The sequence below is a fragment of the Syngnathus scovelli genome, chromosome 9, assembly GCF_024217435.2.
Source record: "Syngnathus scovelli strain Florida chromosome 9, RoL_Ssco_1.2, whole genome shotgun sequence".
Lineage (NCBI taxonomy): Eukaryota > Metazoa > Chordata > Actinopteri > Syngnathiformes > Syngnathidae > Syngnathus > Syngnathus scovelli.
In genome coordinates, this window is record NC_090855.1 from 8,000,128 (window position 1) to 8,013,766 (window position 13,639).

The window sequence follows — 13,639 nt, forward strand, 5'->3', positions numbered from 1 at the left end:
ACCCAGAAGGACAAGACACTGAAATGTTTTCTTTCTTTAATCTTTTTGATACTTATCTGAAATTACAGGAGCTAAATATACCTCAATATTATTGTGGTTCTTTTAAAGGCAGCTCTAATCAAAACAAACTTGTGACCAGATATCAACTCTCCACCCCCCCAAAGAAACTTTCTCAGGGGAGTCAATTACATTCAATCAGTAGTTGCTACCAAAAGAGTGAACTTCCCTCAGTTCATTCTCATAACACGACAGTTTATTCATGCACAGATGACAAATACGGTAGGAGTAGCTACCATACACTGTATACATCTGGTAGTAATTTCCCAAGGGGCCACCCACCCTGATGCGTAAACACCAATGTTACTGAAAGTCAAAGCAACTGACATTTATACACTGCGTGACATGACACACGAGGTATGAAGATGATGTTATCCAGTGAACACAATGTTTCCTTCAGATGAATTACAGATGCATGACCATTATTACAGGGCAAGTGTTGATTCAAACGACATTTTTATCTCAATAAAGTGTAAACAGCGTCTTACGGGATGTTTTGAGCAAGTGAACAAACACACACAGACACTCATGTACGCACACACACCCACAGACACAAAGTGATTTAGTGGGTGCGGCAGACAGTGGCGACTGTCCGCGTGAAGCGATGACTGTCACACCTAATCTGACACATACACACATTACTAAGCGACCAAATAGACTACACACAGATGTATATCCACATGAACACGAGTGGATACATCTATCTTCCATTACAACACACACAAAGCCAAGGTAGGCCCAAAAACCTGCTCTCTGTTAGAGCCTCTATGTAAATTGGGGGTAATTATGGTGAGACCTGACATGTTGGAATCGAGGTTGGGTTTCTCCTGCCAAGCTCACTTCCTTCTACCCTGAAATGGTGCTTGGATCTCCCTGGATTGTGAGCTAATGTTGGCTAACAGAAAGTAAAATGTGGTGGAACAAAATCCTACGTGTCTCTCCCACTATATTGGATCGAAGCATAACAAGCCAGGAAAAGAGTCAGACTGTCCTTTGCAACAAAACACGACTACAAGACCAATGATCTGCCACAATGAGAAGGAGCATGACAAATGTCTAATAATTTACTCATGTATGAATATTCACACAAGAAAGGGTGATGCGAATGGGTTTTATTTACTAGTATTTCGATGTCTTACTATTTACCTGGCCTGAAAAGTGAGGTGATGCGTGAGGTCTGCTTCTGTGTTGAACAGGGGCTCCTGGTGACCCTGTCCTGGAACCAGCTGGCTCTCTCTCAGTCCAAGGCTTCTCTTCTCTATGTGGATGATTACTGGGTCTGGCAAGTGGCTCCTCATTACAAACAGTGGACTAAAAACAACCTGAATGAGGAAATCGATATGGAGAAAGTATTGTGCATCATCTTGTTAAGCATATGCAAACTGGATTGCACTTCTGAAATAAATTTGTAAAAGGCTGAATGACATTAGGCTCACTGCAGTCTTTAGATCAAATAACAGTAAGATATGATAGTGACACGATTTTGCAAAGTAAACAGAAAAAAAATCTAAATTTAAGTATGAATGCAGGACACTCACCACTCTCTGTTGCATATGTGAATCAGGCTCGACAATGATGAGATTACACCAGACAAAGAGCAAAGAACCACCAGAACATGGAACCTGAAAGAAGGCAAAATCCTTTTTAACGGAACAAACTTCATTCTTGCTTTGACCAGACTGGAGGATGTGGTAATTTCATCCAAAACTCAGCAGACATCAGCACTATATTGTAGTACTAGTTTTTTTTAAGGCTAAGAATAAAATTCTTAGAATGTTGGAGTTGAACCTATGGGAAAGATCATCATAACATCCAAAGCTTTAGGGCCAAAAGCGAGAAGGTAGAGACATGGAAAGTACGTGGTAGGAAGGATGGAAATGCAACACGAGCAGGTTGCCAGAGGATGAAGTACAAAATAAGGGAGTTAACTACAAGATAATCAAGGTTGCCTGTTTGTGGGCGCGAGAGCAAAACCAGAAGGAAAGCAAGCCTTCCTTACGAGACAATCTGGCCTGTGGAATGAATGTCTGCAGAGAGGCTGGCGTGGAGTGGAGTCAGCTGGGGTGGCAAAATTGCAAGAGGCTCATAAAATATCAAAACAAAAGAAAAAGACAGACCAAGCCGAGAACAATTCAAGAATCAGCGTGACGAACATAAGTGAAGCAGAGATCATCTGGTGCTAATCTAGTGACGAGAAAGTGTCTCTCAAGCATCTGCTTGTGCCCACATATCAGCTAGTGTTTCCTGTTTATAGTTTGTGATGTTATGAGGGGAGCATAAACTGTATTTTCTACCTCTCAACATCTTTGGTTTACAGACTACAAAAATGGAACACATTTGTAAAGGGATGATCACGGTTTCTTCTCAAGTGACGTGCCTTGGTGGCCACCCGCATATACGCTCGCAGTTGGTGGTCCAGACAACAGCAAGATGAAGATATGATTGTACAATATGTGTGCTTATCAGCTTTCCTGCCTTGCAAATTCTACCATCGTAATGAATGGAGAAGGAAACTATAAATGGACTCTGTGTATATTTATACTGTCAGAAAGAGGGCTACAGTCATAGTGAGTATTACTGTAAGATTCTATTACTGTGTCTAATGGTCCAATCAAACCTTAAGTTTGCTATATAGGAAGTCGACATGCTCTTCAAGGCCAAAAGGGTCCTTGTGTGTGTCCAATCTATTGTGGTTTTAGCTTAAGCATACCTTTGAGTGTGCTACCTTAGTGACGAACCAGATAAAATGTTAAAATCAACAATTACTTCAAACTTGGTTTCAGACAGTCAATTTAATTACAGCTAGATTTGAGATTTCAAGCCAAGATTTTGTCTTTTACTTCTAACCTTTTGCAATTTATTTTAAAGTGTGAGAAACTTTGAAGAGGTTTCCTCCTGATGATTACTCTCAGATAATGTCAGTTTACCTGTACAACAGAGCTGCTGGTGCCCTTGTCCTTCCTCTCCAGCTGCACATCCTGGGACCAGTCGTCATCTCCTTTGGCCCTCACGCACAACTCTGTCAGTTCAGCATCTTCCAGAATATATGAAGGCAACTTTGTTCCTGCCTCCAAGCAGTCACAGTGTTCTCTGACTACTGTCTGAGCATCATGGCCAACATAGTGCTGCACCAACCGAAGTTCAATATCCTCAGTTAAGTAGCTGCACATGACCTGTCGCCCACATATTATCACCTGCAGAGGGAAATATAGACACAATAGAAATAAATACATTTCATATGATTAGCAGAACTAAGGTTGTGGGTTAGAATCTGATCTCCGGTTTGGTCCTTGCAGTCTGCTTGTGCTTGCCTGTTTATCTTTTTATTATTTGTCATACACTCCAAACAAATGCATGTTTTTTTTGGTCTATACTGTATGCACTCTGCGATTGGCTGGCAAAGGCACTTAATGGGCAAAAGGATTACCTCACCTCATATATCATGTCAACTTTGAATTGTGTGGTGAAGTAAATGAATCAATGAAGGATGGATAAATGAAGAATAAAGAAATGAATGAATGAATTAATGAATAAGGACAGTGTATTGAAAATCAGGCATGGCCAATTAATTTCCAGAGGGGCCACAAGATTGTTACTGTTATTTTTACATTTTATTTTGACTTAACAAGGGACTGACTGGACAGGCCCAGATGCCATCTGACCTAAGCAGCTTCTTCTTAGATACAACTGCTAGAGTGGTGAGGGTTTATTGTGAAAAAAGAGACAGAGTAGTCAACAGTCCCATGTTGAGGTTGTTTGTGAGTTGGACTGGACCAACACCCTTAGCCCATCATTCCAGCCAATGGAAAAAAGATGGAGGGCGTGTGTGGGAGTACGAGGAAACTTGTGAAAATTGTTGTCTAAGTCTGTTCTGTCTGGATGACAAGAAGAAATGTGTTGGGTCATTGACACTGTCAACAAGAATGTGTCATCACTATGGATGACATGATGTCTTTTCAAAATGCAGTGACTGTTTTGTATTTGTGGAAATTACAACATGACTTTTGGTGTAAAAATACAAATACAGATGGTTCAATGTTTGTGATTGCCTGTGATGTGGACTAAGTGGGTACACATTATGTCATATTGCTTCTATTGGTATAAAGCAAAAAAGGTCAACACAGTAGCACAGACAACCAAGAACAATGTTGACAAAATAAACAAGACACTTTTAAGAGTGATAAATACACATCATGAAATTCAGATTAAGAAAATGTCCAGTCTGTTATAGCAATAAAAAGGTGGTTGTTACATATGACATCACTAGTTTTCCTTCTTTTTTTCTGAAAACTTACCATTTCATGTGGTGGATAATTTTTTTATTTAAATGTGGCTGGTTATTTAACTGTCACACTTGAAATCTACAAAAGCAATAGGATCTGAAATCTATCCAACCATGTTTCAGATCGTCTGGTTCTGGAAGGTTACAGCAATATACAGCTACAAGGATTTATGTGGTTGTATTCTTGCAGGTAAAGATTTAATTACGTTTTTAAGACTCTACAATTTGTTTTTATTAAAAAATAAATGGAGGGAGGATTTTGAATGATAGTTATTTGCCATTCACTTGTTGTTCTTGACGTGTAGCGTACCTGTTTCTGGACCCCATTAAGCTGCACCACCTTGATGATGAGTGAGGCTGTGCGACCTTTGTACTCAATGGTCCTGAGCAGGGTCCCTGCATTGTCCACACTGAAAGCCTCTGACCAGCGCCAGTTACCCCAGCCTTCGATGCAGATGTGGAGCAGCTGCGGCGGGGAACAGAGACGAGAACACACACAAAAACAAAGACAGAGGCACACTTAACATCAGAGGGTAGTCGCTTTGCTCTTTATTTACTGCTAAGCAAAAGGCACATAAACAACAGGATTCTTTGTTTAAAAGATTTTGGTAGGGGGACAAACACAAAGTTCCTGTTTACTGGTGCAGAACAGGCCTGCTGCTGTACAAAACTAGAAGGAGGCACACTCAATGAACTGGTTGGTGGAAAACAGCTGATGTGGAAGCTAATTGTGGCTGCATGTGTGATGGATGCGGACGAATCTGTTCCGCACACGTCAAAATAGGAGGCAGATAGTTTGGCCCTCAACTGTTTCAGCTTCATATCCATCACTTCAATATGGAGCACACCCGCGTGTGCGCCTGACTGTAAACACACGGCGTCGGGAGGACAATAAACAGATGGTGAGCAAATTTACATTGGGTAACATTTTCCAACTGTGTTTTATATAATTCCTTGAACCATGGGTCACAATATGGCAATAGTGATGAGGATGACAACTCAATTCTGTGTTTGCAGATTTCACAGTGAGTGGATCAAAATGATGCTATGATGCTCTACACCAAAACTTACAGAAATAAAAAATAACTTTTCAAAACGGGACAATTCTTTTTGTAAAGTCATCATTTTCAATACAGGATTCATTTCAATAGGATTTCTACTATTTAGCAAACTGATATCTACATAATCATTAAATTCAGACAGTTAAGATATGTGATTTTATCCAGAGGGTGCTATTTTACTACAACAATGAAGGTACTGTATTAGCAAAGTTCATCACTACTGACCAGTTCACTGACGCACAAAGCGCATGTGTGCTATAGTAGGGTCATTCTCATCTCACGTTTTTATTCCGAGCGTGACATGACGAGAGCTCATGTGTCAAACAATGCAATGTTGTCATGAAATGATAGTCACAATACAGGAGCTGAATCATAAATACACATGCTAGATCTAAAGTCCTCTCCGCTCTGGAGGCTACGAGGTTGACATTCCACCTGAGTGAACTCTCTGTTAGTGTTGCCGCCAACACAACTTTGAGCTTGCCTCAGTCACAGTACAGGAGGCAAAATGCCAGAAAGGTAAAGAGTGGACTGAGGCAAGGAGTGAGAAATACACAGCGGCTGGCTTCAATATACTCTGAGAGGAGAAGCAACTGGACTTGAGTGGTTTTGAACTAGTTTTGGGGATTTACACATTACTTTAATGTTCTCAACTTTTAAGCAATCTTCTTTTCTTTTAAGAAAAACAAATTTCTCCTCGGGTCGGAGGGCACGGGGAGCCGTGGTCAAGACCTTCCATGTTTCCCTCCACTGCAATCCTTCCTCAGTGTTTGAAGGCAGATTTCTTTACAATAACATTCTTAATCAAAGCCTGAATTCACTTTATTTGTGACTGTCTTTACTTCCTTTTGGGTGAGTGGAAGTGACATAATTTCCAGGATCTGCTTCCCTGTGGGCTTGATCACAGGGAAAGTGGCGACGTGGTGTAAACTACCAGGTGGTGGAAGTTATGGTTAAGCCTCGGGGTGGAGAACTACTATATAATCCCCTAAAGCAGCACTAGCATTAGAAGAAAGGACCTTCAAGTTTGAGCCGCTTTCTAAGCTGTCCGGTATGAAATGGAAACCTTTTAAGTTGCAGTCAACTTAAAAGCCTGCTTTACATTCTTAGTATTAGTTTCAGTCGCAGTGAGTCGTTGAGAAGGACTGGACTGAACTTAATTATGGTCAAAATTGTTTGGTAGTGCACTTACTGGAAGTCTGTGTTGCACCTCGGCACCATCTGTGAGGACTGTTTTGTTATTTCAACACTTTTCTCTCCTTTAACCTCGTCGTCCCTCCCTGCTCTCTGCGCACGTTATCACGCTTGTGGCTCAACTTGACCTTTGAGACAGACGTCATAACAGTGTCTCTCCTCAAACTTCAAACGGTGACTACATCTAAGTCATCACAGCTCTGACTCAAGCAATGAAAAACAAGAAAACATCACTAACTCAAATTGAACACGTAAGACAACAAGAATGAAAAATACAAAGCTGTTTTGCCTCTTTCTGACTTATCCAACTTTTGTGACAGAAAAAAAAAGACAGCCTGCCACATGTGGTGGCTTTTAGCCCAGGAATTAAGCCAGACCTTGCACTCACATTCAATAAAGGGAGAACCCTACCAAGAGTAAGCATTATTGTTCAATGAAGTTTTTTTAACAATGTAAAGTATACTGTTAATGATAAATTGACACTATTGTGTAAAAAGAATGCCAATACGAGAATAACCATCAGGCCAGTGGGCCAAGAGCATTGTAACTGACAGCTAAATGAAAATTAAGGCCTAAATTATTCATACCCTTGCCAAATTTCCATTTTCTCAAGAGACTCTCATGCATGTTTTCATGGAAAGATGCCAGAGTCATGGGGTGCATAAACGCTTTTGAGCCCCTGAGGTGCTCTGAGTGCGTTTGATGCCTTCCTCAAGGGCACCTCGACGTATTTGGCAAGCAGACAAACATCTCTCCAACAAACAAGCTGAACCTTTCAGTCCCGAAGCCCAAGATCTAATGAATGATCTACTGCCTCGTCCAATGAACTCCAGAACTTGCGCACGACTGGCTGGAATCGTTTGCCAAAAGCTAATCTTCAATATTAGAGATTATTAAGCATTTCCAAAGTTGTATATTGAGTGAGAAATAAATGTGAAAGTCCAATTTCAAACCATTTTTCTTTTACACAAATCCATGGGGAGATATTGTGATTATGGTTAAATGATGGTGGTTGGTTAGCTTCCAGCACCGGACTGGAACCAGCACAATGCATGTGTCACAATGATCTACTGAGGGATTATGAAACTCAATGGTTGAATGTAATCACACAAAACATGCTCACTCTGAGTTGCACACTGTCTGTCACCCGGACACTGAGTTTGAAAGGTCATGTTAGTTTGAGGTTTCCTCAATTTGCAACACAAAAAAAAACAAAAAACGATTCCAAATCATTTGCCGATTATGAGTGTGGTCCCTTTCCAAATTAACATTTTTATATATTTATAATAAATGAAAACAAAATTAATTTTTGATTTTTAGATTTTAAATTTGATTATAGTGTGTGCACATCGAAAGTTTGTATAATTTCTCACAAATTGATTGGGGGTACTTGGATCGCACACTAGTGGAACATGATACGTACTGCCTTTTGCAGGTTCGATTCCCAGGCAGTGGATACATTTATATGGACCAAATTTCTTTAATTCAAACAGTTCAGATTAAAATTAGGATTAGATTCTATTCACGGACACTAAAAATAATGATCCGATTAGAAAAAATATATTAAAAAAGTATCACCAATTCTCTACCCCTCTAAATCTGTTGATAATTCGGCCTGGCAAACACTACTACACACACTACTATAACTAAAATAAAATAAACAAAATAAAAAGAACAGTGGGGCTAATTGCTTCACTCGGAAATTGATTTATGTATATGTGGCAAATTTTCACTAGACTTTTATTTGCGGTAATGAATGCTTTGCATCCATTTTTGTGTATACTTCACTCGTGTTCAAGCTCATTACCTTAACTTCTGCCCTCTAACAAACACTTGCTGATGTCCAGGGACATTTTGCAAAATAGCATTGGGAACTACTAGGTCTTATTGTTAAATTAGTAGTAGTAGTAGTCATGTGATTGTTTTACATACCTAGTATATGCGTCATGTTGGCATTTTTACTTACAGCATGGATAAGGTCAGTATTCTTTTAGTGACCACCTTGTTTATTTTACTGTGAGTTGAGGATGGAATAACAGTACTGTTCTACATCACGAGGTTCATTACAGAGTAATAATGGATTTAGAATTGGTCTAGGAGTTATTGAGGCCCTGTGTGGCCACACATCATGCCAGGAACTGCCACTGTGCAGTATAGTTCAAAGAGGGACAAATCTTACACAAATAAACACATTCTCCAAGTCTCTGAGGCCTAAAAGAATCCTGTGAGGTAGACATGGAGAAACTCAAGTGAGCTTTTTTTGTAACTCATATACTGTACATTTACCACCATAAAACATTTCAAATTGGAAAAATTATATGAATATAGTTCATACTCTGGGCTATAAATGCTATTATGGAGCAACTGTGGCATGTGTTTCCTGGTGAAATGACGTTGAGACCACTTAGCTGGCCTAGCCACCTAACAAATTGGAAACAGGTTCCCAAGAACATGAAAGAATGTGGATGATTGTACTCTGGAAGAGGAACACAATGTTGAATGGCAGGAGGAGAGGAAAAGACAGTAAACTAGGGAATGCAATTTTGGGAGAAATTGCATGTGAAGGTGGAATGAAATCTTGTGGAATGATATTTAATGATGTGAAATGACACTGAAGGACAGAATGATATACAATGACCAGGAATGAATTTTTGGTAGGTGGGAATTTTTTGCATCGGTAATGATAAGGTAAACAGATCAAAGTTGGAAAGATTAAAATTGGACAAAGAAAAAAACAGAAATCCCGAGAAAAAAAATGAACAAAATCATAGATGTTGCATTGTTTTGCGGGGATTTCCAAAATAAATGCATCACGAAGAAGAAAAAAAAAATCATATACGCCGCTCCGGGGTCAAAGACGCATTCATTTTTTGAAGGGAAATTTATTTTTCAAAAATCAAGTCGGTTCCCTAATCGTGCCAGGTGCATTCTGAAATCTGATAACGCATTTTTAGAAATAGTCTGACAACTAAACCTCTTTTTTTGTTGTTTATTTTTTTACACTTAAACACAGACCTCGTAGAGTCAACAATTTTTAATCAGTTTTCAATAATATGTTCCCTTATTTATCTGTATGGTCTGTCTGCGTCAGTCAACCAACATTTCCTGGAACACTTCAATATTTAACTTTTACCATGACTCAATCTGTTATGCATTTATGTAATAAAACTCAATAAATTCTATTTAGGATTACACACCCAAAAATAATTGCAATCTAACAGAAAGTGTTCATAAAGCAATGGAAAGATAAATAAAAAGATATGAGTCGAGTCAAAACAAAAGACTTCAGTCACAGTAGGAGACTTTATTGTGTGGCTGACATCATAGCCCAATTTGATTTGAGGAACTTGTTGGAAGATGGATCTCAATTGCTTAAATCTGGAGTCACAATGCGGCAGAGTCATTAAGGGGACTTTTGTCATGTGGAGTTTGACCAGAAATGGTTTTGCTGCCCAAACACAGTTACAGCCCTTTGTTGTAGATTCAAGGCCAGAGACTTGGCAGGAAAGTGCAAATATTTTCATCCTTTCATTTTTAAAACGCTAACAGATTGACATGTTTAAAAAATTACAAAGGAGAAAAAAAAAAGATTCTCCAAGTTCAACTCTCATCAACATGATAATTGAATTAATTCCCCATGTCAGAGAAGGAGCACTTCCTGTGGGACAAACTACAGAGGGAGTTGAATTACTTCAACACATAAACATAGATACACACACACTAGGAGCCATGACAGAACAATGGATCATCTGATACACACCATGGAGTCATAATGCGATCTCAGACAAAATCAGAGAGATAAAAACAACACTCTTAAGTAAATATTGGACTGATAGTGATGAGAGGGATTTAAGAATGCTGAGATAAAACAGTAAAAACGGGGTGATGATGAGTGAGTGATTGTCTTCGTATTTTTCGTGAAGTTCTGGCGATAGAAGTTGAAGTAAGGCACCAGGGAATGTAATGAATTGATTATTTTTTTTAAAAGGTTGAACAAAGGGTGGGTTGTGAAAATGTCACAATGTGTCTACAACCAATCATTACTTTATATATTGTTGGATGACCAATTCAGCGACCGTCGTGAGGAGAAGCGATTTGCAAGATGGATGGACAAACATTCCAAGTAAGTCAATTCAATTTTATTTCCATAGCAACAAATCATAAGCGCTCAAATGGGAAACTTAGTTTAAGCCTGTGGTCCTAAGAGTTCTCCAGGTGCTGATTTGAAGATGATTTGTAATTTCACTCGAGACAGGGCTTGATCAAGCTGCTGAATTAAACATGCCAACTAGTGCAGTGTATTTGTGCATGGGATGAATGCTGCCCCCACAACTTTGCTAACATTCAAACACCGTTAATTAAAGTACGTTGAGTTAATTAAATGATTTAGACCTAGATGCAACTTCATTTATCCATTGGGTAGAACCTTTACTCAAAGAACTTCCAAGCACTCACTTTTCCCACAACGGTTTATAATGTCAGCCTAGGGATTGAAGCAATGACCACTATTGCTCATGCTCTAATGAATACACTTTTGGGGAATAAAAATCACTACAAAGAGTCAACCATAGAAGCCTGCCGGTGAAGTAAATCACTATTTATTCAAATTCTGATAATTCCTTGAAGGCACTTGAAAGTCCTAAATCCTGGGGGCTTTCTACGCCCCTCTCCCTGCTGAACCACAAGAACCACAAGGATTTTCATCAGCCAGGCTGCTTCCTGTACTGAGTAGCCAGATATTTCAACTATCCACACCACACGCCAGAGTCCTGAAAAACAACAGGGTGGAGTGTGGGAGGAATAGATGTTACGTGCTTCTAAATATAAAAGTATATACAGCACGACGCAGTGATGTGTTTTTAATGGATGTTGTTAATCACCAAATGGCTTAGTAGTCTATGATATATAGCATAGATATACAATATAAATATACATTAACTTGGTTGGTAAATGCTGGCGTGTGAAGGCATGCAGGAGTTTGAAAAGCAAAACTGGACTTCCAGCGCTGACAATTTCCAGACTGTAGGACACATTCAATCACGTATTGTAGGTGTGCGTAAGGGTCAGGTAACAGCCGACCTGAAGAACGTGACTGCCTCATTTATCCTTGTTAATGCAACTTATGGTTATGATTGGCAGAAGAAAGAGGGTGTAAGAAAAAAAAAACATAGGAGCACTGAGAGGGAGTGTGACCTGAGTCAAGGTTCGCATTTCACTGAGAAAACACTCTGCTGGAGCGTTTCTTGGGAGAGAAGTGACAGATATTCAGAGGTATGTCAACATCATTGCAAGCGTTGTCTGGTTGGACTGCTCGGACACAGACACATTACTCACTTGACTTTTAGATGTTAACTCTATGCGCTCTTCCTTGAACATAAGCACATGAGAAGTTACTGCATTTCAAGGTATTGCCTTCTCTTCTTACTCTTTACAAGCACATCTATTAGGTGAGAACAGGTGAAGTACTGTAAATAATGCTGCATCTCCACAGCTACTGCCGCAATATCTGCTTGCTTTGGTTTCAAGTGGTGCTAGATATTTGGTTTCCATTGTATGTGGCAGAATGCAGAAACCGATGGAGCAATTACCAGATCAGTTGGAATAGATTTAACAAAAGAAAAAAAAAAACACCAATGGAGTAGAATGATGGCATCCTGAATCTAGTTTTAGGCATGGGGCTGTTTGGATTTTAACAGGTGTCAAATCCAGGTCCAGAAAGTACATACCCTGCCACAGTTTCGCTTTAGCCATGGCTGCTTCTAATCAACTGAGACAACAGGTAAAAGAGCTCCCGAGGAACTAGCTCATTTGTGGATTTTAATTGAGAGCAGGAGGAAAACAAATAGCTACTGCAAACTGGAGACTTTGGAGAGCCATTTCGGAGCAATTTCATAGTCCAGTGCTACCTTGACTTACGAGTTTAATCTGCTCTTTGACAATGTTCATAGCTCAATTTAGACATCACAAATTGTGAGTGAGACACTGGATGGTAGATGGAAGTTTTGGCATTCTCTGCCTCCATCTAGCAGCGGAGTGTCTAGGACTTTCATGTAACCACCCCCAAAAGAAAAAAAAAAAGTGTGATGGCTTTCAACTTGGAAAACTCAAGTTCGTGCACTTGTCAAGGTACTACTGTATTGAGTTTCCTCTGTGTTGTTATTGTGGGTTCTCTGGACCAGTGAACGTGGATTATTCGCTGCCCCTTTGCTTTTGCTTCATTCTTCCCAGTGGATTTTACAACTCTTTAAATTTCTTTGATTAATCCAATCCTTTCTGCCCCAAATTCCCACCAATTACCCGCTTCCCATTTTGTGGGTTTTCAGGGGATCCGCAGGGAAAGAAAGAGAATTCATGAGAAGGGGACAGATAGTTTTACAGCAGAAAAATCAAGTTCTGGTTTATGTGTGCCTGTGGGACATTTTAGCTGGGACACAAACATCATACCAGAGCCATGAGGAAATGTTAAAGGCCCCGATCATCATGCACAGTACAAATTACTATGAACAAGGGGGATAAAGAGGATCTACAGTATAGTACCTTCATGGGGGAAAAAAAATGTTCTGGCAAAGTCACTGTACCAGAGAAAACAGTTGCAATTGTGATATCCATGTGAAGTTCAAAAGCAGTTAATAACCCCTCCATGACTCAGGTTTACTGATCTGAGCATTTTGTGGTGATCCATGAGATAAGCTGGGAAATGAGTCTGCAGTTGGAAGCAAATGAGTGGTGCAAAGGTCATGAGTTATTCAAATGAATTTCCAAGTACAGTAAAAGGGAGCAACGTTGTATTGCACTATACAAGTTACTGCACGGTGATGACAGAGGATGTCTGGGGGGATTAATGGCTCATCCCGTTCACTTGTTTTAGAGACGCTCCGAAGCAGCATGGGATGTAAGCAAAATAGCACAGCCAATTAATTGTTGGCAAATGATTTGCAAAAGCAACAAAAACAGACCTCTAAGCTGTCATTTAGGAAATACAACCCTTTCTTTTATCAGTTTGATTATTTGTGTAACCCTGAAAAATAATTTTGTGTCCTAAGGC

General features: G+C 39.6%; 1 protein-coding gene across 3 annotated transcripts in view; it reads right to left on the bottom strand.

The window, feature by feature from the left end:
- LOC125974911 (intermembrane lipid transfer protein VPS13B) overlaps window positions 1-13,639 on the bottom strand; it is a 212,407-nt gene that overhangs the window by 15,989 nt on the left and 182,779 nt on the right. For all 3 annotated transcript variants that reach the window (XM_049729841.2, XM_049729843.2, XM_049729842.2), the window contains 4 exons: window positions 4,650-4,805; window positions 2,985-3,251; window positions 1,596-1,679; window positions 1,204-1,379 (listed from right to left, as the gene is read on the bottom strand). In XM_049729841.2, the coding sequence (XP_049585798.1) occupies window positions 1,204-1,379; window positions 1,596-1,679; window positions 2,985-3,251; window positions 4,650-4,805 (683 nt within the window). The remainder of the gene's footprint in view (window positions 1-1,203; window positions 1,380-1,595; window positions 1,680-2,984; window positions 3,252-4,649; window positions 4,806-13,639) is intronic.